Source organism: Melozone crissalis, unplaced genomic scaffold, assembly GCF_028551555.1.
Source record: "Melozone crissalis strain CALT ecotype California unplaced genomic scaffold, PUWL_Pcris_2 ptg000034l_1, whole genome shotgun sequence".
NCBI classification, from domain to species: Eukaryota; Metazoa; Chordata; class Aves; order Passeriformes; family Passerellidae; genus Melozone; species Melozone crissalis.
In genome coordinates, this window is record NW_026535812.1 from 6,708,961 (window position 1) to 6,735,319 (window position 26,359).

At 46.7% G+C, this 26,359-nt stretch overlaps 1 protein-coding gene across 1 annotated transcript in view; it reads left to right on the forward strand.

Moving 5' to 3' along the window:
* LOC128941054 (serine/threonine-protein phosphatase 2A regulatory subunit B'' subunit alpha-like) overlaps positions 1 to 22,820 on the forward strand; it is a 50,882-nt gene extending 28,062 nt beyond the window's left edge. The window contains exons 4-14 of the mRNA XM_054282976.1: positions 539 to 642; positions 3,094 to 3,196; positions 4,898 to 4,972; positions 9,921 to 10,007; positions 12,196 to 12,352; positions 13,087 to 13,135; positions 13,630 to 13,719; positions 14,667 to 14,842; positions 15,323 to 15,441; positions 16,208 to 16,314; positions 20,461 to 22,820. Coding sequence (XP_054138951.1) covers positions 539 to 642; positions 3,094 to 3,196; positions 4,898 to 4,972; positions 9,921 to 10,007; positions 12,196 to 12,352; positions 13,087 to 13,135; positions 13,630 to 13,719; positions 14,667 to 14,842; positions 15,323 to 15,441; positions 16,208 to 16,314; positions 20,461 to 20,551 — 1,158 coding nt within the window. The 3' untranslated portion in view covers positions 20,552 to 22,820. The remainder of the gene's footprint in view (positions 1 to 538; positions 643 to 3,093; positions 3,197 to 4,897; positions 4,973 to 9,920; positions 10,008 to 12,195; positions 12,353 to 13,086; positions 13,136 to 13,629; positions 13,720 to 14,666; positions 14,843 to 15,322; positions 15,442 to 16,207; positions 16,315 to 20,460) is intronic.
* The last annotated feature ends 3,539 nt before the right edge of the window (positions 22,821 to 26,359 follow it).

A 26,359-nucleotide genomic window follows, 5' to 3' on the forward strand; every position in this document is an offset into this window, starting at 1 on the left:
CTTTCATTTTTGTCTTCCCCTGCTGAGATCTTGCAGTGTTGGAAATAATGGACTGTGCTGGGTGGAAGGCACTGCACTGAGAATTGCAGGGTGGGATTTACTTCACCTTTAGGCATTTACTCATTAATTGTCTGTAATTAGACTTGAGGTTCCCTTGCTGCCTGTGACAGGTTATCCCATAGGAGAATAGACCTCCTGATTTAGGCTGGGTGGGGGATGTAGCTGCTGTGAGTGTCCTTCTGGAAGGAGGTGCCTGTCTCTCCATTCCACTTCTTAGTTCAGAGCTTGAGTAGTCCAGATCCTTTTCCTAGCTTGGGAGGAGTGTTTCTCAGCCATTTGAAAGGGCACATGACAAAGTAGAAAGTGATGTGTGAATTCTCAACCTTGGCACACAGTAAATGGCACACAGGTGAGTCAGAAAGCCATTGCCACTTTATTTCCCTTGTGTAAAGTCTCAGTGGTGAATCTGGTGTGTACATGAGCAGGTTCCTCTTGGGACTGCTCTTGTATTCCTCCTTGCCCTGGTTTTTCCTTGCAGATCTGTGGCTGCCCACTCTACTGGAAAGCACCTCTGTTCTATGCATCTGGGGGAGAGAGGACAGGACGTGTCTCTGTGCACTCCTTTGTGTCCATGTGGAGAAAGTGAGTACAGCAAATGCAAAACTCTTTCTGGAAGAAGACATCTGCCTGCCATACAAATATATTTTTTTCCTTCTTTTCCACCAGACTTTTCATGCCGTTTTCCTCTTCTTTAAGTGGCTTAAAAATCTCCATCGGCTTGAGATTTCCCCTGCCCCAGACCCTCTGAGCACTTGTTTCCATGTGACATTCACAAACTTGGAAGTCATTTTATAGATAGTAAGATGTTTTGAGTTAGTTGGTGTATAAAATATATTTACAAGCTCCCCAGAAATGTCAGCTATTCTGAGGTAGCTGGTAGTTGTGCATTTGGGGTATATTTGTGCCCAGCCTTATTGCTCTAGACTGGTGCACTAAGCAAATGCCATTTGGGAATTGGGAGAGGAGGCATGTGATAGTGTTACAGGACAGAGAGAGGAATGTGGAAATAAGCATCATCATATAACTGGGTACTCTGGGAGCTTTAATAGTTACTACCTTCCCAAGCAAGCCATTGAATTAATCTGTGGAGGTTGGCAGTCCACACTGTGGAAATGGAGAGCTCTGGGTGGATGCATTGTGCTTGGAGTCAGCTCTGACATGGAGCAGACTTGTTTTCTTGCCTAATCTTTTTCCCTCCAGGGCAATTCAGGCTTTAGTGTGCTTTGTGAAACACCTGAACAGCGCCTCCATCTCCTCTCCAGAGAGAATTCTAATTTTTTACTTAATGGTTGCTCTTCAGATTCTTGATGTAGCCTTTAACCCTGAATTCCCAAAGTATTTCCTGTGATGATGTTGTCAAAACAGCTTCTAGTTACCCTGGCAAAATTACAAAAATGTTAGGGGTGACTGTGATCTCTAAGTTTGTCTTGACACAGACAATATATTTTCCTTCCTTAGGTTCCTCCAATTACTTCTAATTAATCCCTAATGTATGACACCACATTTTGACTTCTCTGATTTTCACATCCTTCAGATATTTGCAGACTGTGGTCATGTCCCTCTTCTGTATCTTCTTAACTCTCCCATTTCCAAGCCAAGCTTTGTATGCTTTTCTCACTTAATTGCTCTTTTAGAAAGATTATTTTTTATCCCCTCCTCTTCCCCTCTGACAGTTATAAAATCTTTGCTGGAAAGCTGAAAAACAGAAGAAATGTAGGATTTCTGGTAAAGTTTGACTGCAGCCATGTGAGCACAGGTGTGGCTTTAAACAAGGTCTCTTTAGTTGCTGAATCCTATTTTCAATTTTCTTAGTATATGACTGACTTCTCAAGATGCCACATGCTCACTGCTTGTCAAGTCTATAGGAATTTCTCAATATAAAACACTTCTGAATGTCAGATCTTTTTGTTTGTGGCTAAAACAGGGCTTTGGGATTCATCTTTATGTGCCAGATTTTTTTAAGCTAAAACATTAGCAACTCTTTCTGCAGCTGATTTAGAATATATCTGTTAATTGACAGTTACCATGATAGGAATGTGCAGCCAAAGGGATTGCTAAATCTTTTTTTGCTTATTTAAAGGAGCCCTTTTTTTGTAAAGTCTGCCTTTCCCAGAGTGATGAGACCAGAATTAGCAGAAAACAAGTTAGTGTGATCTCTGCTGGAGAACTACGGCCACTTCAGTACTATGTTCATGCACTTTCAGGAGGGGAGAGTGGTGAATAATCACTCACAGTAAATAATTACAATGCATTTATATTTCCAGAGTTAATGAAGAAAACAGTGTAGTTTTCTGACTTTCCCTGATTCTGTGTGAACAACATAGTGTTTGATATATTCAAATGTTGTGTTCTGTTACCAGTGTTTGGTAAATGGCATGGAGTCCTCTCTTCATGAGTTTCTCTGGGGTTAATATCATAACTGTGACACCTTTGGCCAGTGCAGTATTTTGTGTGAGAAGAAGACAGAGACAAGAGCTGGTGCGTCAGATGCACACTGTCAGCCAGAGGGGACTGAGTTTACACCCTTCTCCAAATGCTCAGTCCTACTAATGCCTTCATTAGGCATTCTCTGTGGCTTCAGTGCACAGCTCCAGATGGGCCATAATTAACAGGGGATGCCCTTTTTTCTTCTGAGAAGTGATTTTTCTGGGTGAATGTTCAGTCCCTGTGGTTGGCAATCTCCCCAAATACTGCAGTGTAGTGAAGGGTTACATTGGAGAGCACATCCTGTGGCATCCCACTGGCCGGTGCTGTTCACTTGGAGCGAGCCTGCAGCATTGGCAAGAGTCAGGTTACTTTGATTCCACAGATGCTTAGTATAAAAGCTGCTTTACCACAGCAGTGTTAACCTGGGAAAAAAATCCCTGCTGAGTGCCCTGGTGCAGCTGAAAGACCTTGAAGGAAGTGCTGGCAGTGTGGGGTCAGCACTGAGTGATTCCAGCACAGGTGTATTGTGCTCTAAGGCCCTTGTGACCCTCCCGGGGCTCCTGGGAGGTGCGAAGGGCTGGGTGTAACTCCTCCCCTCTCCCACAGAATCCTGCGGAGCTGCCACGACGATGCCTCCAGGTTCACTTCCCTCCTGGCAAAGCCTGGCTGTGACTGCCTGCAACAGGAGGATTTCATCCCGCTGCTGCAGGTACTGCCCCAGCTCCGCTGCGTTCACTTGGCACCTTCTTTGTTCCCATGGCAATAAATGTTTACCAAGGACGAGCAGACCTTTGGTTTGAACAGCACCTGGGTGGGGTTCATCTTGGAGTGAAATAGAAATGAGCTTTTGAAGTGCTTAAGTGCCAAACCAGATGCAGATGCTGCTGAAGGCATTGAGGACTGGTCTCTTGTCAGGATTCATATTTATCAGTGCCTTGTAACCAGGCTGGAATTTGCCCCATTTCTCAATGTGAATATTGGGAAAAATGCTTGTTGCTGTTGATAGTCAAGTACAACATAAAAGCTTATTGGAAAAGTTGTAAAAGTTTCTTGGCAAGACAGTCTAGCCAGACTACCAGATACAGTATCACATGGAGATCTTGGCAAAATTTCTGCAGTTCCAATTGTTCTGTATATGCCTCTAAACCTGCAAGTGCACAAATGTCACTGCTTTTTTCCCCTCATATTCAGGCTAAATCTGCACATCCTCATTTCATGTCTTTCTTTCTCTTTAATTAACTTTAACAAAGTATAGTTGTTTTAATTATTTGTGACCATTTATGCAGACTGTGGATAGGGCTTCTCTATAGTGGCTCTAAATCACATTTATCTGCTCCTCTGATCAGCAGTTGTACTTTGTCTGATCTTTTCCACACATCCCTAGATTTCTCACGCAGTGCTGCCCTCTGGGTAAAACCTCTGTGGAGATGCTGCTGGGGAAAGATTTTGTGTCTGTGCTGGCTGTTTCTGTCTCAGACAGAACTGGGGCTGTAATGGGTACATTTTCTCATGTTGCTCTTCATCTCTTCTCCACTGGGCACACTGCCTTTCCTGGTGGATTGCAGTTCTGCTCTTTAGCTCCTGGTGCAATCCAAGGCATGCACAGTCCTGTCAGTCAGCCAGAGATCAGCAAAATTACCCTGATTTACACCACCATGTGAGACATCCTGTTATACTGCCCAAAAACTGGGTATATCACACCCCTGAGGGCACCATGGAACAGGCACAGCAGAACTTGGAACACCTTTAAAGGGTAGAGGAGTCAGACATGGAGAAATTACACAGGCATTGATTCATGCAGGATCTGAACTGATTCATGCAGGATCTGAGCAGTTTCTCCATGGATTTGATCATGCAGATTTGACATTGTGAGCCAGTGTTTGACTTACAAAAAGCTGGTCTTGAGAAAGAGGCATCTCCACAGGTAGTCCAAGTGAATTTTGGAAAAATACTGATCATATCTGTAAGCACTCTGAGGCTCACACAGCTTAAATTTGACATAGGAGACTTTCTCAAGGAATGTTTATTTCTGACACCTAGTTCTAACAAATGTTAATATCTTCAATGAATGGAGGAAAACAAAAATCTTGGAGAGGAGATAGTTGCATGGTCAACTAATTAATTTTTGTCTCGTTCAATGAAAATGAGTTTTCATCTACTCACTAACTCTCTTCCTTTGTTTTTCTGTCCTTAAGTAAATCAAACTGGCCCACCAGGTGCGTATTGCCAGCAAAGGCATTCTATTACTGTAATAGAAGGTTCTCTTGGTAGATTAAAAGATTTCAGTTTTACTGTTAATGCTGCAAATAGTTTCAAGAATAAGCAAAAGTATTGGTTTGTAAACCCAGTAACTTCTAAGCATTTAAAGGAGAAGAAAATCTATTTCATTTCATTTTCTCTTACCTTGCAGGATGTGGTAGAAACTCATCCTGGCCTCACGTTCCTGAAGGACGCTCCGGAGTTCCATTCCCGGTATATCACCACGGTAGGCTGCTTCCCTGATCCCCTGTGCTGCCTCTGCCTCCCTTTGGGGTCTGTCACTCTTCCTACCAGCAAATCCTTCACTCATTTAAAAATATAGGTGTTTTTCATATTACTCACCATGAGGGACTTTAACTACTGCTTCCAAAAGAAAAATAATCTGCTTGTGTGTGCCAAGGGTTATTCTAAAGGTTAATAATGGTTCTTTCTGGTCTTAAGCAAATCTATAAAAACATCTTTTTTGGCCTGATGAATGGAAAAAAAGTCCTTTGGTCTTTGGGAGCTGCTAAGTCACCCTGGATAGTGCTGGGCTGCTGAGACGTGGAAGGCTGCCTGTTTGAAGGGTTCTGTCACTGAGGCTTGGAGAATCCATGACTGTTCCTCAGTGCAAAGCACCATTTGCCTCCAGGGATCTGCTGTCCAACCTTTCTTTTGCCAGGATGCCTGGGCAGGCTCTGTGTCCCCAAGCTTTTGTGGCTGGGGTTTGTTCAGTAGCTTTGTTCCAGCTCTGCAGTCAGCACTAAGGCTAGTACTTTACCCAAGTGTGTTTGTACCTTTTTTAAGCCTTGAGCTTGACTGGTGTTGGTGAATCTGGATAAAAGGTATAAATGTTGGGAAGTTTTCTCTCTGCAGCAGTAACAGATGCAAATAATGACAGACCTGGTGGGAGCTGTATCCAACAGGGCTCAGGGCTTCAAGTTTCTCCTGTTTGCTTGCCAGGGCCTGCCTGGGGCTGCACCACACATGGCAGCTGGGAGGCTGCTGGCACACACGTGCTTGTTCCTTTCCTGTAAGGAGCAGATGGCACAAAGACACTTCTTCAGGGCAAACCCTGAACTGTCACACTAATGAAAATGTGTAATGAGAATCCATTCTAAATGTTGTAGATGCACTTGAACATGACAGTGAACAATGGCATTGTATAATCAATTGTAGATGCACTTGAACATGACAGTGAACAGCAGGGTATAATCAATATGTTTAGTCCCTGTGGAGCGAGACAACATAAATATTAAGCCAGAACAGGTATGGGAATGGCCAGGGAATTATGGAGGCACGTTAATGGGTGAGTGTGGGAAGTGCCTGTGGCACAGTGCACCCTGGTATTTGGTGTTTCAATTGCGTGGAAGGGTGAGACTGAAAGGTTTAAGGTCACACCTAAGGGTGAGACTGAAAGGTTTAAGGTCATACCTAGGGTTGGTCTCTGACTGCAGTGTCCATGGGTCAATGCCATGTGTGGCTGCCCTGGCTGCTGACAAAGGCAATTCTCTGCATCTGCCTTTATGCGTTCCTCTTGAGTCACACACTGTTCCTGTATTCTTCAGACAAGAAACAAGTGTCTTTGTAGGGTAGTCCCTCACATGATCACCCTTGCTGCCCTTTCTGGACTCACCCAGGGCACTGCACAATGTGGCTGGGACCAGCTCTGTGAAGCTGAGCTTCCACTTCCAGTTAACTGAAGTGCAGGCTGCTGCTCAAGGCAGCACCTTTTCCTTCCTTTCTCCTTTTGCAGCACTTCCCTGGTGCCTGGGTCTGGTGTTGTGTCACCAAAGCAGTCACAGAGCCAGACTTTGATGAGTCCATGAAGCTCCTGAGTGCTTCTTGATCCTGCCTGTATGTGTGCTGTGCTTTCCTGCTGCACTCAGAGCCTTTTGGGCATCCTCCTAGCAGTGCTGGGACATAGGTGGATCCAGGCTTGCTCCAAAGGCAGCAGGGACTGGTGGTGCCTGGAGCTGAGGACAGGCTGTGGAGCAGCACACCTGACAGCTGCTCTGGGGGTCTGTGCTGGCAGCAGAATCTCCCTGGGCTGGAGCAGGGCCAGCCCTGGGGAGGCAGGAGGCTGCTGGGCAGGCTGTGCCCATCTGGAGGGGCAGCACTCAGGGCTCTGCAGCAGTGGCTCCCTGGTAGCAGGAGTTCCTATTGCTCACCTCTCCTTTCACTGACAGTTTGGCACATCCCTCTTTAATGTTACAAAATCCGGAATTTGCACCAGGAGGCAATGAAGGAAACAGCTTTGTCCTTGGATTTTGAGACCACTTGGATCATTTTTATTGCTGCAAGGTAGAGTGCCTTATACCTCCTTACACAGACAGAGTGCTGGGTTTGCTGCCACACAAGAGTCACAGTTCATGTTTGTGTTACAGAGCAGGGCCATAAGGACACATGGCTTTGTGTTCATTGCTGGGTACAGCATCACCTGGCTGAGATCTCCTGGAGAGTGACCTCACAGTCTAGGATGGGTAAGATGTGAATGCACATTTCAGTTCTTACTGCCACCTCAGAACCTTTTAAAGGGGCCTTTTGGACACAATGGGCTGGAATTTCAGCTGTATCATATCTGTTTTATTGGCCACTGTATTACTAAAGCAGTTGTGTTTGTTTCAACAGAGACAACTCCTGAAGCTGGACAAGATGATGCAGAACATCACAGCATACCCTGTGGGATTTGTTGTAAAGCTTTAGTGTGACTTCCACCTGAATGTTCAAACCAGGCTCAGAGTTAGCAGTGCATGCTGCCCTTGGAAAGCTGTGTGCTAAAAACAGTTTAAAGGTTAAAGCTTGTGGAAAAGTGCTTCAGCTTTTACAGTAGCATCAGTGCAAATGTGTAAGGGGACAATGGCCACAGGGATTAATAAAGGTTCCCGTTTTATCCTCAATTGTTTTTGTTCTTGTGTGGGAAGACTGGGGAAAAGTCTGGAACACATCTGTGAATGGTTTTGGCTTGGAGGTCAATTAATTACATGAGGATAATGGGGCAGTAGAAAGAGGCTCCTCTTTCCAAAGGCTAATTAAGAATTTGACTCCATGATCCTTGTGCCCTCTTCCAACTCAAGATGTTCTATGGGTCTGTGGTTGTGCACTGAACTAAGAAAAATGAAGCCGGTTACGGCCTAAGGGACAAGTGTGGTTTTCATGCTGCACATCATCTCAGGCTGGGTCATGATCTAGGATGTTTCCCAAATGCTTTTTTTGACAGCTTAGGGTTTACAACCTGGAAAAGAAAAGGATAAATACTGAGATTTTATAGTGAGATATATACTGTGTACTGTCCATGGAAACTGGGCCATTATTTGAATAATAAAGCCTTCACTGGGTGACTGGACATGGTAAGACACATGAAAAGAGATCCCATTTTGCCTCTGAATGCTTTTTTTCACAGATGGGTGAGGAGGGAGCAGATGGAACATCTTTATCAATGTGGTCTGGTAGACAAACAGTTTTTTATGTGTCGCAAATGGGAATAGCTTGTTGTCTTTTACTACCCTGCAGGCAGAGGAAAAGAAGAATTACTGATATGGAGTCTTGTTTCTGATTCTTAAGATTGCTATTTTGGAGTCCTTGGAATGGTGTGAACACCCTGTATTTTTAAGAGTTGCTACAAATTTGTCAGGTGTGATAATGGGTGATGTGAGAGGTGACACCACTCCAGGCTCTGAGCTCTTGTGCCGGCTGGAAGCAAAAGCCAAACAAAGTCCAGAAATGGAGACCAGAATGGCAGTGGCTACCAGAGGCATGAAAGAAGAAACAAACATTTTGCTTAAGACCAGAAAGGATCATTGTGGTTACCTAATCTGACATCTTGTGCTACACAGGCCACAGAACATTGCTCAGTGATTGCCACAGTTAGGATAGATCTGGTTTTTGGTCTGTTTTTAGTTAAAATGACACCCAACTTTAAAAGGATATCCACCTCTGAGCCTGGAGGGATGAAGAGCCTGCAGTGTTACCAAAGGTGTTGTGTTCAGCTAAGTTGAATTGATCAGTTCTGTCTCTTCAGGGTACATTTGAATCCTGACATCATTCTTGGTGCTCTCAGAGTTGTGTGTGCCATCATCAGCTGCTGTCTCACTGTGTACTCCAAAGCAGACTGCTGGGAGCAATCTCATACTTGGTTCTGCATCTGTTCTGGACGAAGAACCAGCACTTGACTGAGTCCAAAGATGGCCCTTCAGTAGTGGTTGCCCACTTGAAATTAGTTCTGGCTAAAAGAGAAATCCATCCCATTTAATGTGCTAGCTGCATTGATCCCTGTAATGTCCACATTGTTGGGTAAAGTTAATTTTTGTGTTGGAATAGTGTGCACTGTAGGTTACCAAAACTCTGGGGTGATGTGCTTAGATGTTGGACACATCAAAGGTTTGTAGTAGGTTTGGTCAACAAGATTTCAGTGCTGATAGGCAAATTAATTCTATTCTCCTTTCTCATGCCAGTGATATTTATTTGTTGTTGTTTGCCCTGTTATGTGTGACCAAGCACATACAAGAATAAACCTTTGTGTTTCCCCACCCTGTGATGTTACTTGACAGCTGACAGGGAGCAGACTGGGAAGGGCTGTTTGCTTTTCTGAGGAGCTTGGGAGTGAGCTCAGTCTCACACTGGGAGCTGTTTGCTTTTGGCTTCTGAGAGTTCTGTGCCTCTCCCCCATGATTTTTGCTCACTTTCACCAGAGACAGATCTGGAAAGGTGCCAAACAGGTTTAACACCTGCCCAAAAATAATTGCAAACAGAACCTTTCCTGCTTACTTTCAGCAGAGGCACTGGAACATAAGGCATTGTTATATTGTTATAGTTACAATGGGTCAGACATTCACCTTCTCTTTCATTTACATGTCTTGCTTCCTCTGCAGGAACCAGAAGAACCAGAAATCTTTTTTTTTTTTTTGGTCTCCTGACATTAATAATACATCTGCATGCCCAAAGAGGTGAATTTAGAGCAGTGGAAATATTTCCACACTGGAAAGGGATAAAAGGGATAATACTGTTTAAGAAGCAAGTGTTACTTTCAGACTGTGTAGTCAATTAAGGATAGTAGTATCTACAGAAAAGATCCCAAAACAGTTTTTAAACAGAGGTCTCCTTAGGATGAGTGAATAAACCAGGCTACTGCATTTAAATTCCCAGAGTGCTGTGTTTCAGGAGTTGATTTCAAGAGCAGTATTTGTTTGTTGCAGGTTATCCAGAGGATATTCTACACAGTCAATCGCTCCTGGTCGGGGAAGATCACTCTGACAGAGCTGAGGAAAAGCAACTTCCTGCAGGTATGTGGGTGTGTGGGAGCAGGAGCCAGGGTGCAGCAGCATCCCCTGTTCTGTGCCTGGGTGCTGAGGGAGCTGCTCCTGGGCTGCAGTGGGATGAGCCAGGTGCTCAGGGCCAGGAATCTGCTGGGGCTACTGGAGGAGCTGTGCCTGAGTTGAGGTGAGAAGAGCAGGGACAGGAGTGAGCCCAGGGTGCTGAGGGAAGGTCAGGGTGTGACTGTTTTCCTGCTCTGAGGCCACATGGAGCAGCAGCCTGGCTCCTGGTCCAGACAGCAGGAGGGGAAGCAGGACATGGCACTGCATCCATGTGAAGTGGCTCACAAGCAGCCAAGAAGAGCTGCAGGAGTGCCAAGGGTAGGAGAGCCAATTTCCTGCCTCCTAGGCAGCCCTCAGCCCACTGACAGCTGCTCAGGAATATCTCTGCAATTGCAGGATGAGGCACCTCAGGAGCTGATCTCCACAGGATAATGAATGGAGCTTAGTTCTTGTTCCAGTGCCTGCAGTGTGTCCTTATGTCAGGATTTGGTTCTCTGTCCTCTGTGTATTTTGCCCAAAGAGCACCAGGTTAAGACTGTCTCAGGCTTCTCATGTCCAGCCCAGCCTGAAGAGCCAGAAAGTCTTGAGCTGAAAGGTGAAGGACTGACTAAACCAGTGAGATTTCCCTCCTGTGTCCTGTTTGCCCTTCCAGATGTAGTGTGCTGTCTTCCTCAAACTCCTCAAGTATGAATTCACATTATTTCTCCTTTCAGACATCATCTCCCATACTTGGCCCCATCAGCTAATGGAAAAATGAGCTCTTTTGAATTGGCTCATACCAGTCCAGGCCCTAGCATCCCTGTTCCTTCCCAACCTCTGTTAAAAATAATCTTCCCAGATTATCCTGCATCCTTATTCACTCCTTTTCTCCCTTTAAACATTCTCTCAATTTTTCTCCTTTCATATCTACTCTGCCTTTCATCTCCTGCAGCAGGGAAGTTCAACTCCTTGCTGCAGGTGTAAATGGCATCTTTGGCTGTGATCTACAGAAGAAAAAAATGGTTATGGCAAAAGTTCCCCAGTGATTGTCATCTGCAAAGAGAGAGAGACAGACACAGTCTGGAGAGGCCAGTGAGTGATGGATCAAAGGTGTTCAGACTTGGGTGTCAGCAGTCAGAGTAGTGCAGGTCTGGCAATGCCATCCTGTTATCCCTGCCAGAGCACTGAACCTGGTGGATAGCAGGATGTGAGAGTTTTGTTTGGATCCAGTTGGATTCCTTGGATGTGGAGGTGCCTGGAAGTTGATGTTGAAATACCAGTGCCAACACATAACACAGCATCTGTTTTTCTGGTTGAGAGTGGCAGGGCCACTGGGCCTGCCTGCTTGGGGACACCCCAGCACACCCTGGGATAGCTCAGGCTGTGTTTTGCCTGCTCCCTTGGGAGAGGCTGGAGGGCAGGAGCTCGCTGGAGCCATGATTTATTAGACAAGAAGGCTTCTGGTGTCTCATGGCCTCAGCACCAAGAAGAAAAGTAGGGAGGTGGCACTGGGAAATGTGCAAATGCCCTCTTGTTGCTGGGAAGGACAGGGAGGTGTAAAGTGGGAATGAAACATGGATGTTGGCGCTAAATGTATCCTAGTAAGACATGTCAACAGATGTTATGGTTGGAAATCTGTCCGAGCCTCCCAGTTAAACCAGAATGATTCCTGCAACAGCACAGGGAAGTCAGAGGGATTAGTTTGGGGTCCCAGTCCAGGTGTGAGTCTGGAACAAGACTTGATTTTGCCCTTCAGGAGGCAGACAGGGATGTCTGATGAGTAAAGAATACCTCAGGTCCTGTGGAAGACTGTGGACTTGCTGCTGGAAGTGGCTCTAAGAGTCTCTGGTGCAGGTCAGGATTGTCTCCCAGACCATGGATCCCAGCATGTTTGTGTTCCTGTTTTTCTGCCTCTCTCTTCTCTAGAGCTGAAAATGAGCAAAAGTTGTTGACAGGAGTGGCAGAGGTGTTGTGCTAAGCAGGATGGCCCAGCCAGGTGCTCTGTAAGGGCCTGCTAAGGAATACAGAAACCACATCTCTTGAGAAAAGGCTGCACTTGGGGTTAGCTCTCAGGGCTGTGTTCACCCAACTTCCTAAGAAACTGCAGCACTTCAGCTGCTGAGCTGCCTCTTCACCCAGCTTTAACTTCCCACTGTGTTTGTTTGTACCCTTTCAGACTCTTGCTCTCTTGGAAGAAGAGGATGACATAAATCAGATCACAGATTACTTCTCCTACGAGCACTTTTATGTCATATACTGCAAATTCTGGGAGCTGGATACTGATCATGACCTTTACATCAGCCAGAAGGACCTGGCTAGGTACAGTGATCAAGGTATGCTGCCTGCAGACTAAAGCCTGCCTTCAGTTTGGTTAATATGATGCCTCAGAAAAGGTTTTAATGTAGCCACCCATCTCTTAAATAAATGTTGCTTTAGAGAAGGAGTTGTACAAGCTTAGACACAGAGAACTGCAGGGGACACAATTTTCTGCATGAGTAGCTACAGATGGAGCTTCTGTTCCTGTGTGGGTCACTGCCAGGAGGACAGGCTAAAATAATGTCCTGAAACTTGTTTATTATTTACTGAGAGCTTTGCAGGAACCTGGAAGTAGGGACAAGAAGGATGAGCCTGTGTGAACCTCAGAGATTGTTGAAGTGCAATCCAGTTAAGCATGAGAGGAATCCAGAGTCCAGTGACGCTTAGGGGATCTCAGCTTGCAGATGGACTCTGCAGAGTATCTCTGCAGTTCAGCACAGAACTTCCTTTCCCAAAGTTATATTTGTTTTTGGAGCTTCAAGGGCCATAGATAAATAAATGGAATACAAATCCACAAAGGGCTAAAACACCCGTGTGTTCCAAGTGCAGGCATTTATGGGGAGGCCTTGGGGGTTCTGGGGGAGTGTGGCAGTCACAGGGCTCAGGAATGTTGATCACAGGGCTGGGTGGGTGAAGGTGGAGCCCCTTTTAACAGTGGGAAGAGGCTTTGTGTGGATTCAGCATGAACAACTGATTGTAGTTATTGCTGTGAGCTGTGGTTTCATTTCCTCCATGTTTTCCTTGTTTCCAGCTTTGTCAAACAGGATCATTGAGAGGATATTCAGTGGTGCTGTGGTGAGGTAAGGAGTAGCACACTGCTTGGGGGAAGAAGGGCAGGCAATTTCTGTCAGGCTAAGAAATACAGGTTATTCTCAGAAATGCCCCTGATCAGAATGGTTTCCAACAGAAACCATTCCAAGTTTCACTCCAGCTCCAGCTGGAGCTACCTGAACATGGAGTGAGAGACTTCTGGGTAACTTAAGAAAACAAAATAAAAATCCCATAGGATGGGATAACTGGGCATAGCTGGAAGGCATGGCACAGGGATAGCTGGAGGACACTGCTTTGAAGTCTGTGAAAAGGGATGTGCTGTGGGAGGGGATGTGGCAGATGAGCTTCAGCTCTGCAGTGATAAAAGGCAGCAAATGCTGTACCTGGTGCTGCAGGGAGTACAGGCTAAATAGGTGACAGTGCCCCATTTTCTCTCACTAATGATTTGAAAAATATCTTTGATATCTTGAGTGTTTAGAGGCCTGGTGATTTTTAATTATTCTTTTTCTGCTATGTCTTCTAGAGGCACTGAAGTTCAAAAGGAAGGGCGCATGAGTTACGCAGATTTTGTGTGGCTCCTGATTTCAGAGGAAGACAAGAGGAGTGCTACAAGGTGAGACTGATTTCTGTGTCTTAGTAAAGTCATTGGGATGAGCAAATAAGATAAGGAAACTTCTGTGACCTGCCACTTTCTAAAGAGAGAGCAGCTTGGGGTCTGGAAGTTGTTAGGAAGAAAAGATCTTACCAGTGATGGTTGGTCAAATCATTTGCCTTTCTTGAGGAAAACTTGTGTAAAAGCAGAGTTTTCTCAGAATTTTTAATGTATTGGTAGTTATCAATGCCTTTGTTGACCTCATGCCATGAGGCACTGGCTCTGGGCACACACTCGTGAGGTGCTGGCAGCAGTTGGGCACATCCCTTCACAGGTGGAGTGGGTGTGTAAGGAGGGTTTGTGGGGAAGCTTCACTGTGGCACTTTGTAAAACCTGCCTGTGGCCTGGTTTTTAGAGCCAGGAGGAGACTGCTGTGCAGGGGTGATCCAGATGTGCATGTGAGTGTTAGCACAAGGGATCTTACACATAACAAGAGAAGAAGAATCCAGAACTGCAGGCTTGGACCCTCCAGAAGGGAAGAGGGATGCAGAGTGCAGCTGTCTGAGAGCTCTGCCTTGTGTATAAAGGAGCAAATGAGTGCATGCCACAGCTGCCTTGTCCCTCAGCAGGGTCCCTGCAGTGTCCTGGGCTCAGAGCTGGCTCTATTTGGCCAGCTCTTGCTGGTGGGTCAGGCAGGGACTCCCTGAGCCCCCCTTGGGCTGCAGCACAGTGAACACTGGGTACAGGTGAGGCAGGTAATGAGTGTGGCTGTGCTGCTCACAGGGAGACTGACAGGAGGTGCTTGGAGTGCTGGCCTGTGCCCTGATCCTTCCCAACAGGTCTTGTCATCCCTGGGTTTATGGCAGGCTGTGGCAGCAGAGCCTTAGGGGTGGGTAGGGAGAATGTGCAGTAGTCTGTGCTGTGTGGGTGTCCCAGAGCAGTGAGCAGTGTCCCTGCTGTGTCCCCAGCATCGAGTACTGGTTCCGCTGCATGGACCTGGACGGGGACGGGGTGCTGTCCATGTACGAGCTGGAGTTCTTCTATGAGGAGCAGTGTGAGCGCATGGAGGTGATGGGCATAGAGCCTCTGCCCTTCCAGGACCTGCTGTGCCAGATGCTGGACCTGGTCAAGCCAGAGAGGGAAGGTGAGTCCTGTTTAGGCAGAGCTTTCACTCCTTTCATTTGCGGGGGGTTGAGAAGGTGAAGCTACTGTGAAACCCATCTGCCCTGGGCAGAGCCCAGTGTGAGTCACAGGGCAGAAGTTACTGCACATTGGGCCATGATGTTGTGCATCAGGAGGGCTGGAACACTAAAACAAGAGAGCTTGTGAATTAACTGCCTGGGACTGAAGCAACAATTCTTGTGTGCTCCAGCTGTGGGATGTACTGACAGCCTGCACTGTAAAACTGAACCATCCCCATTCACATATGCCTTCATATTTCACATGGATGTCAAAGGCCTCCATATGTATGTAAGATTTAAACTTAATGAACACACCCATTTATTGAATAATGTTAAAATCCTTGACTGACTTGGGAAGGAATTTTGTGCTTTTGAAGCCTACTGGTGTTACAATTAAAACCTTTGTAAGAACTCAGTAACAACCATGTGGGGTTTTTCTGTAGGAAGAGTAACCTTGCGAGACCTGAAGAGGTGCAGAATGGCTCATGTGTTCTTCAACACCTTCTTCAATTTAGAGAAATATCTGGACAATGAACAGAGGGATCCCTTTGCAGTGCAAAAGGTATAAATCACTTTTATTTCTAAATAAGGAAATCTCTCGCTTATCTTTGGAGTGCTCCTGGATGTAGGGAAAATCCAACTGAATAAAAGAACACTTTTTTCACAAGTACAGCTCATTGATTGTCTCCTAGAAGCCTCTTATCTGCTCAAAGTACAGAAAAGTGGAGGGGAGGCCAAAACCAGCTTTGGTTTCCTCACAGTTGTTCCCACATAATTTGCAATAGAAACTTTGTGGTTCCACGATTCAAGGCTTAAATACATCCCAGGACAGAACAACTTTGTTTGTTTGTTTGCTTAAACTGGATCATCATAAAAGCAGTCAAGTGGGACCTGGGGGATAACTTGCTATCCCCATCCTGCAGTAAATGGCAGAGGACCAGGTATTTATAGAGGTGATCCTGTAATCTTCTCTAAAACTTGCCCTAACTTAGCGCCAAGAGTCCCTCAAAAGCTCAGTTACAATGAACCTTTGATGGACAGATTTGAAACCACCGAGTTCTTCCATCCTGTATGGAGAGCACAAACTGAGCTAGAGCACAGCAAGCGTGTGGTGGCTGCATTGCTGAAGTGGAGCAGATGCAGTTTGTTGGCACCTCAGGTCACATGCTGGGCTTTACAGACCCAGAGAGGTATTTTTTCATAGTCCTTTATGTGCAGATGTTAAAACACTCCGAGATGGTTGTGACTTTCTCAGTTAAGGCAATTTTTGCCTGGCTGTGTCCATCCACCCCTTCCTAGCCCAGATGCTGACTGTGTGCTCTCTTTAGGACATGGACAGCGACAGCCCCGAGCCCTCAGACTGGGACAGGTACGCGGCTGAGGAGTACGAGATCCTGGTGGCCGAGGAGTCTGGGAATGAGCAGCTCCAGGAGGGGTGAGCACGGGCCTGGCACTGCCCTGGGCACACGGGGCTGCCTCCAGCTGGGCTCTGCTGGGGGCATGGGGAGTGGAGCAGGGGGATGAACATTGGGACTGGACTCTGGAGCTCATGGGGCCCAGGACAGCTGCTCCTGCAGCAGCAGGGCAGTGGTGTTGGGGGGCAGCCACTTGGATCAGCTGCACACAGCTGTGAAGGGGGAGAAAAGGGAAAGCCTATTTCTTTTGGTCACCTTCCAAAAATAGAGATCAAATTATTTTTGCCAGTCTTGGCCATGTATTGTCCATGTCACACTGTCACAGATTAGAAGCTGGAACTCTGTTACATTTATTATACCTAGCAGAGACTTTCTTTAGTCCTACTTTGTCTATTAGTCTGTGCTCTTTGTAAGTTATACTTCAATATTTTCATTCATTTACTAAGTTTGTTGAGACTTTTTTTATTTCAAGCATTTGGTTTCTTCAATATCTACACTCAGTTTTCAGCCTTCTGTAAGATTCTGGACAGACACACCAGCTATCTTTAGCCAGTGAATTTAGGGAGAGCAGTTGTTCCAGAACTTCTCTGTGGGCAAGGGTTCCCTGCAGATAAATGGAGACTCAGTCTAATCTTTCTTTAGATTTGTGTCTGTGTTGACATCTTCATTTTTCAACCACCCAAAGAATGCTTCCCCTGTGTTAATCCTGCATGATTCAGGATTGCATCCAGTCTTAAGCAGCATTTATAGAGCCAGCAGAGTATTGAGAAGATTGCCTCATTTTCAGAACTTCCCACACTGGAAATTGCTTGGGATAACAGTAGCACCTACTAATTAGGCACAGAGATTTGCAAAGCTATTGAGAGCTGTTCCCCTCTCTGCCTGTGCATCCAAACAGCAACAGGCTGTTCCTCAGCCCCTCTGAGCTGCCTGGCCTTTCTGTGGCCTTCACAATGGAAGATGAGGTAGGGCAGGATGGAAGATGAAATCGCTGCATTCCCTGCAGCTGCTTTGCAGCACCTGTGTGTGTCCTCAGCACAGAAAAGAAACAGGAGGCTGCTGTTAAAGCTTCATGCAGGACCATGAATTCCCAAAGTCACCAAAACCAGGGGAAGAGTGACAGGTGATGTCGGATTTTTGACATTGGTCTGAAGCAGCTCTGTGTCTTCCTGCAAAGAGCATGTCAGCAACCTGGCTGCCAGCTTTTAAGAGCCCCTGAAAAGCTCTGTAGTCATGGCAGCAGGATTAGATCTCATTTGTGGAGCATAGCAACAGACCACGAAGGAAAAAAGAAAGGAAAAAGAAAAACAAAGAGCTGGATGCCCAGACAAATTTGCCAGAAAGAGCCATTGAGTTTTTGCACATACATTATTTCTGCTGTGTTTTGAGGAAGACAGAAACAGGGAGTGGGGACAGAACCAAGACAATTCCTGGTGAGCTCTGGGAGAGACTGGAAGATTTCTGGCTAAGTTAGCTGGCAGAACATGAAATATGGTCTTTGTCTTATGAATACATTTGAAAACAGCCATCATTCAGCAATCACAGATGCATTAATGAGTGTGTCCCACATCTGTGATTAGCCCTGTCCCTGCTCCTCTGGAAGGAGAGTTTCTAAAGCCAGTCAGTCTAAAGCTGGCTGAGGCATGCCCAGGAGAGAGCCCTGCTCCCAGAGTGGCAATTTCATCAAGGCAGTGCATACTCCCAGCATCCACAGATACTTCCAGGATGCTGGACTCCATTGAGAGCTGCTGTCACCAAAAATAAGAGGAAGGTCTTGTCATGCTCAAGACAGCAATAAAGCATCACGTTTCACTGGAAGCCTCAGCTGGTCTGAGCTCTTTTGAGCCAGGCTCTGCTCTCTGACCTGTGTGGGATTCCACAGAGAGAGGCTGTCCCTGGGCAATGGATGCTCCCACTGCTCTCTGGAGGCAGCACCAACAGCTGGCTCTGGCCAGCACAAGCCTTTGATGCAGACACAAGCCTTGGTTTGCAGCAAGCCAAGCCCTCCTTGCAGGGCAGGGCAGCACTGCTTGGTTCTTGTCCCAGAACCCAGCCTCAGGCAGCTGATGGACATGGAAACCATCATTGCCTTCAGGGAAAGAGACCTCTCTACATGGGAAGGAAAAGAAGGAGGGAGAGCATCTTTTATCAGCTGTGGTGGGAAAATGTCCCCTGAGCTTCAGGGAGGCAGGGCACAATGCAGAGCATCCTGCTCAGAGAGGGGGGACAGAGGCAGAGGATCAGAGGATGTTGGTTTAGGCAGCTTAGACCATTGTTCTTGTGTCCCTCCAGTGTCTGGTGGCTCAGCTGCTCCACTCCCAGAGCCCAGCAGTGTGAGGAAGGGAAAGGGGAAACAAGGACATCACTGAACCAGCCAGATCCAAAATGTGTGCTTGCCAGAAGGAAGGGCAAAGCATTCCCTGGAGTAATTTCCCTCCTCTGAACAACCTAGAGGTGCCACAGTTGAGTCTTAAGGAATGGGTATTGAACCTACACAAGGCCATATTTGTTTTCATGGGACTGGAGTTCTGAAACTGGCCTGGGAGGAGAGCAAGGATTGACTGCCTTTAGTGCTAATCTTGTTCAAAATAAAGGTGGAAAGCATTTATTCCAGGATGGGAAAGGCAGGCACTGTTGAGCCTTAAGGAGCAAACCAGTGCAGTGGAAAAGTGTAGGAATAAAGGACAGTGGGAAGTCCCTTTGGAAGCAGACTTGAGAGGGTTAGTGCAGAAGCAAAAGACACCTGAAGAAAAAGATTATAGTGGAGCTCCAGCTGTACATTCCCCTCGTGCCTGTGCAATGCAGGAAAGAAGTCATGTTCCATTTGTAGGAGAGAAAAGGACAAGGCTAACAGAAGGTGGTAGAATTGGAGGAAAAAGAGATACAAAAGGAACATCCTGAGAACAGCATTCAAATGGAAATACAAAGTTTTCCTCAGCTGCAGCCTTTAAAGCAAGGAGAGATTAGAGAAGCTGAGGCACCTGCAAACATTGCCAATCCATTCCTGATGGGAGAGGCAGGGCAACACAGCCCCCACAGGCACCACTGAGGCAAGAAGGGTGCAAATTTCACATAGTTTGGCAACCTTGCACACATGGTCAGAAGAGGTTTGGTGCAGGATCCAGACCAGAGCATTGTTTCCCTTCTCCCACTTAAGCAGGAATCCAGAAGGTGGCAGAATTAGTGAGCAAGTGCTTTCCTTATGCAAGAGAGGACAGTGTTCTCCAGGAGGGTCTGGGCTGGTCTCCCTGCACACAGGGAGCATCCTGCCTACAGCAGGACAGACCCTGACAGCCTCCCCAGGGTTTGCTGTGCCTGCACATGGGTCAGCCAAGGGAAAAACACCACAGGAAGGGGTGGACAGTTCCTTCCTGGCACAGCCATGCTGGGCTATCAAAGGAGTTCACCTTTTTGCAGCCCAATTTACCACTGAAAGTGAGAGCCATTCCTGTCCTGGCCATTGGAGCACCTGCTCCAGCATTTCCTTTGTGAGCAACTTTGCTTTAGAACAACAGGAAGAACTTTCATTTCTTGGGAGCCTTGCAAAACTAACCCATAGTATGCTGTGACTGAAGGGAAACATCTTCGAAACATCGTTTCTTGGGACTAGGAATGGGCTGAGAGCCCCAGAGCCAGAGCCTGTGCTGCTGGGCATGGAATCCAACCAGCCTGGATAGTGCAGCTGGAGCTGGGGATTCCCACCAAACCTCCTTGGATAAATGCTCAATCCTGGATATCAAACTTCCAGCTGAGGGAGAGAGGAACATCAAAGTGTGGCCACAATTGTTCTGTTTGTCAAAACCCACCCCAGCCAGAAGATGCTTTGAACCAGGTGTTTCTGAGCCAAGGCTCCTCTGGGGCTGTGGCTGGATGAATTTATTTCTACACTGAATATTGGGGCGCTGGGAGTTCCTGACAGTTCTTACTGAAGCTGAGTTCAGATTTTCTAGTGCTGAGCACCAGTGAGATGAGGCTGGATGGGAGCACAGATCCATGGCTGTTGTCAGCACTGGTGACTCCCTCCCTGTTCCCCATGCCTCAGGAATCTCCTCAAGGTTCACCTCTCACATGCTCCTGCCTTTTAGCCAGCTGACTCAGTAGCCACTGAAATAACAGCCCTGAAAACCAAAATGCAGCTTTTAAAGACACACCTTTTGTCTTTGCAGATCATGTGAAGATGACTATGACACAGATGAAGTCTTACCTCCCCCTGAAACTGGAGAAAAGTCAGACAAGCTAATTATCTCAGATCTCTGAGCTTAGAGAAGTGGAAGACAGCCCATGTCTTTCAAACTGGATAGCATTCAGTCCCAAGGCACTTGGGGGTTTTCCTTAAATATGTCATTGGAACAATGTGCTTTATTTTGTACACTGAAACTTGAGACCCCTTTTTGTCTTCCTGTGTAATTGCATAAGGTAATTTCTATGAAAAGGCTTTTTACAATGTGTTATTGTGCACACTCCTGAAAATGGTGATTGCACCTTGTTTCATTTCTATATAAATTGTTATGTCCCCAGATGTGCAATAAATGCCAGCATCTAATGATTACCTGTAACAGCTGCATGCAACATCTGCAGTGGTTGTTTCTCAGTTCTGTCTTGTGCCACTCTGTCCCCTTGGCTTTATACAGGAGTGACAAAAGAGCTGCCAGATTAACTTAAATGTGTGTCTGGAAATCTTTGAAAACACAGGTGACTGTGAAGTTCTTTTTTTCCTTCCTGTCCTGGAAGCAAAGGGAAGGTGCCTGTACATGGGGAGAGTGAAGCCCCTTTGTGCTTTGTGCCCAGCTCTTTCCCTGGGATGTTTCACTGCTGTGTATCTCTGAGCAGTTTCAGCACTGCACCACATCATCTTCTGGAATCTGAGACAGAGTTACCGGTTCTAGCCCTGTGTCCCCTCCTGTGCTGATCTGCCTCTGGCCAGAGCTTTGTCTGTGTGGATTTCTACTTGTGGAAATGTTCTGCAGAGTATTTACAGCAAATACAGCTCTCTGCTGTTCAGCTGCTGTGCCTGGTGTGCACCAGTTCCGTCCATTCCTGTGCTCTCCTCTCCTGTAGCCTTCTTCAACATGTAGCCAAGAGACTAAGCTGATATAATGAAGAAAGAAAACAACCCCTTCTTTTAACTAGTAAAGGAATTAGTCTATATTATTGCCAAAATTAATTTTTCTCCCAGGCTCAGGGAGGAAATGCTGTAATTAATGAATTCTTGCTTTAAATGCAATATTAAACCAACTTTCCCCTTAGAATCACAAGTGATATCATCACTGCTGCTGCAGCTGTCCCTCCTGGCCAGCAGGAACTGTGGTTCAGAACAGAGGTGATTAGAACAAATTCTTCATTTTAGCCCTCATATATGTACAAGCAGTTCTGGGCTTTACCTTCTCAGCTGGGACAGGTCTGAGCCCTCCCAGCTGTGCCCAGTCTCCAATGCTGGGTTGCTGGGTGTGCCCTGTATCTCCTGTGCCTCCTGCCAGCATTCCTGGGAGCTGCCTGCCCCTGTTCCCAGCAGGCTCCTGCTGCCCTCCTGGGGCAGAGCAGCCCGGGCACTGCAGGGCTCTGTGTCCCCACTCGTGCATCCCTGCGGTACCTGCAGGGGTCAGCATCCAAGTGAGGAACGGGCTGATCACTCATTCCAGCGCACTCTGGGCTTTTCCAGGAGCCTCCGGAGCCCAGGCCTGGCTGCCCCTGCCCAGGGGGAGCTGCTGCTGCCTCCCCGGGGGCAGAATTCTCCCACTATCAAAGAGAGAAAGGTTTCAGCTGAACTGAGCAGATGCATACACATCCCTCAGGATCCTGGATTGGTATTTGGGAAACTTCTGGATGCCCACATTGTTAGCAAAGGCCCTGCCTGAACAGGTGACCTGCATCCCATAGTTACAGATGCAGCAGGGAGCACCCTGCCCAAACCAGGACAAGGACAAGCCCCTGGAATGCAGGAAGCACACAGCGTGCCTGGATCCCATCTCCATCACTGCCATAACTCAAAGGGAAAACCTTCCCTGGGGTGATTCCACAAATGCTCAAATGCAGAACCACCAAGGAACTGACTGCAGGAATGGCCACAGGATGGAGGTCCCACAGCTGCTACTTGGAACCAGCTCCAGCCATGTTTTCCTGAGAAGAACCTTTCCTCACTGCCATGCTCCAGAGGGGCCTTTCAGTTTGATGTCCCTTTACATCTCTCCAAGGACTAAGATTCCAAAAAGGAACAAGAAGAACCTGACCCCATTCTAGGCTGAAATGGAACCCTCATGGTGCTCCAGCAGCAGCAGTACTACAATGGCTCACTTGTCAGTTCTGGAAAGCCTCAGTCACCCACCACTGCTGGGCCTTTATTTCACCCATCCCTGAATTCAGGCTCCCACCTCACACCACACCAGCCTGAACTGGTGCCTTTCTTTGCAGAAGTGAGAACTCAGAATCTGGTAAAACTCACCAGCTGCCTTCCCAAGGTTTGGTTCAGTAAATGGAGACAGGAAGCTGAGAGCTGCTCTCTGAGCCCAAACCCAGCCCCTCTCTCCTACAGACAGACATCCAGTACTGCTACAACAACAGAGAGTGAATCCAGACCCAATCCATGCTTTCTGGGAGGTCAACACAAGCTAATCCGAAAAAAACCCCCCAATTTACAGCAAATATTTTGCATTCTATGTGAATAGAAGGACAAGCTGTAGAAGCCACTGCTACTGTGGTGGCAGTGCAAAATCTGCAGTAATATTCCAGGAATGGAAATCCATTCTCTGTCCCTAAAGTACTGGAAAATAACCACAATTCAGCAGGCACACCTGCATTAACAGAGGAGGTGTTCTACACCCACCTGTGACACAGCCCTGTCCCCAGCTGCTCTGAATGGAAGGTTTGTAACTCTGCAGGATTTAAGTGAGGTAAATTTGGGAACTCCTGTCCTTCTTTGCTTTCTTCTGAGATAGTCAAGGGTGCTTGTGTCCAGCCAGCAGAGCTGCTCAGCTGCAGTGAAACAGCCCCAGAGTCCCTGCCCAAAAGATTTGCAGGAGTCCCTTGGCTCTGGCTCCATGTCAGTGCCACTTCAGATGCTGCATCCTGGAAAGGACTCATCCTGCACTGTTCAGCTCACATGGAAGGCTTTTTCCTTACAAGTAGTCAGAAAAGTGAGTAAAATTCAGTTTTGCATGATAAAAATATGATTGTGCTTATTTGTTCTCTCTAGTCTGCTTTTGTCTAGCAAAACTAAGCCCTGTGTTCTTACAAATCCCTTGTTTTTTACTGTTGTATCACAAACAGTAATGCAACTGTTTGGGATTGTATTGTACCATAAATATTTTCTCTCTGCAGTACTGAGATGGGAGTATGGCTCAGTAGTACTGCTGGAATGGTACTAGTTGCATTTTTTCTCAGTAGTACTTGCTGCATCTCAGTTTTTGGCAGTGAACCCTGGGCACTGCTCCAGTTCCCCTCCTGCCTCTGAGGGGCAAGTGCTGCAGAACAGACATGGGCAGCAAAAGAGAGATTCCAAAGCCTTCCTGCTCTCCTCAACCAAGGATTTAATGAAGCTGACTCAAGACACTCTAACCAAGGTACTGGGCTTAGCTTCTAAAACAAAATAGGCCTGAAAGACCAATGCTAAGTTCACTGAACTGTCACTGTAACAGTATGGATTTGGAGTCTCTAGAGCACTATCTTAGCTCTATGCAAACAAAACTGAACCTCGGTGATGAGCACGAGCTACTGTAAGAAAAATATAAACAGAGCTTCCCCCTGTGTGCTCATCTTCTCACTGTATGACTGGGTGAGGGGGTTAGAAACTGAATGTTTAATAATAATAATAAATGTTCTCATACTTTGTAAAAGTAGATTTGGAAACATTTTGTGGTGGCATGGTTTGATCTTTGTATTTTTACTTTATATTTTCTTCTTTTTTGGCAAATAAAAAACTTTTGAATTTAAAAAGGAAAACCTGTCTTGGTGGTGGGATGGAGTGTTACTGCTCACTTCATCTCCAGCTGCTGTGCCAAACCCTCCTTCCCTGCTGTGGTGAGTTCACACCACTCAGGTACCTGCAAGCAAATGCCTTCCAAAGCCGAATTCCAGGCTTTCTTCTCAAAAATACTGGGATAAAGCAATCTGACCACTTACCTCACTCACATCTGTGTCCTCAGTGTGGAGCACTGTCCCTGTGCTGACACCAAAACATCCAACTCTCTCATTTCAACCTGTCCTAAAAAAAAAAAAAAGATATCTCCTGGATCTCTTGCAAGTGGAATGAACAAGAAAAAAAAAATAGAAGAAGAAATATAAGGAAAGGGAAAACTAATAATGCCTTTTCTAATTTACCTATATGCAAATGCTCAAGCAGAGTTTGGGCAGTGTGTTGCTCTTGTATTGCTTCAGCAAGGGGTGCCTAAATGTGTCTATAGAACAGCCACCTTTTGGTGAGTTTCTTTAGGGTATCAAAAGCACTTCAATATCAAATTTAAATAGTTAAGACCAAAGATCTGCCTGTGATATTCTTGGTAGTACTGGAAGCAGCATCACCTACCTTTCAGAGGGGATTTCCTCAGCTGTGCCACACACTTGGAATGATCCTTACAAAGGTGCTTGTTGATCCCTTCAGTTCTCCAATTTAGCAATCAAAAATCCTTTTCTAACTGGTTTGCCTAGAATTTAAATAAGAATTATCTGGGAAGGGGGTGCTTCTTGCAAGCAGTAAAAAGATGCTTCTGTGCTGGGTCACAGCAGAACCTCTGCACCATCCCTGTGCCACAGCTGTGGGATCTGTTCCTTGGAGCTCTGGGAGTTTCACTGAGGGAGCAGCTCCCTGCTGTGCCAGAAGTACCTGCCTTGGCAAACAGGATTTTCAGGTTTATTCTCTGTAACTCTGCAGGTTCTTCTGACACCACCGAATGCTGGGGCTGGCAGGGGCAGTCCCGGCTGTGCTGAAGGCACCAAGGGCAGCTGTTCCCTGGGAATGTCTTCAGCTCCCATGCAAGGGCCGAACATCTGCAGGGAGAGGCTGCTGTGCCCCAGTGCCCCTGGCTCTGCACTGTGCTCAGACAAGGCAGGGAGGGAGAACAGCTCCTGCTGGGAGAGCCACAAGGTAACACATCCAGTGGGTAATGTTTTGTCTCCCTGTCCCCCCTCCTCTGGGATTTAATCCCAGCCCCTGGTTTATTGTAGGATTGCTAGATTGGAAAAGACCCCCATGATCACCAAATCCAACCTTTGAGAGCTCCACCCTGCCCTCTAAGCCCTGTCACCAATGGCCACATTGACTCGTGTGTCTGAATGTTTTTAAACATGTGTGATACCTGGGAAGAGCCTCTCCCCTCCACAGGGAAGCACAGAGGGCTTCTCCTCCTTGTTCAGATCTGGATGGTCAGAAGCACTGGATTTTGTACCACTACACGTGACCAAAACCTGCTTTTTCTTTTTGACTCTGCTTCACAAATTACAGGGTTTTAATAAAGTTTGGCAGTTAATCCCTGCCTTCAAGGGGAATGGGAAGAAAACTGGAATATTACACACTTCCTAATAGAAATGCCCAAGCAGCTCCCTCTGTGCTAATGCTTAGAGCAGCCCCCCAGATCCAGAGCCTTGCAGGAGGAACATCAGGAATTCTGGGCAGCCCAGCTGGGGCCAGGCTGGAGCTCAAATAATCACTGAGCTGCACCCACCAGTGACTCTCCAGCTCCTGGGGATGGGCAGCAGGGACAAGTCCCTCCTGGGCTGTGCTGGACTGCTTCTCACCCTGCTCTCTGCCCAAGCCAAGACTGGAAGGCCCCAAACCAGCAAACTGCTGTGGAAGGAATGCTTTCCCAACTGGAGCTGCTGGAATTCCTGTCAGCACCAAGAGGATCCTTTCCACTGCTCAGCTCACAAACAACTAGCCAGGAGGGCAAGGAAACCAAACCAAGCCAACCCTAATTTAAACAATTAGAGAATTAATCATCAGCACACTGAGTAGTATTTAGACAGTGAGTTCAACATATGCCACAGTGATGCCTTCAGCAGTTGCCAAATAGAATTAGAAAACTAACATTTATTAAATCAATTTGAATTTTAATATACATTTCAAGAATGTGGCAG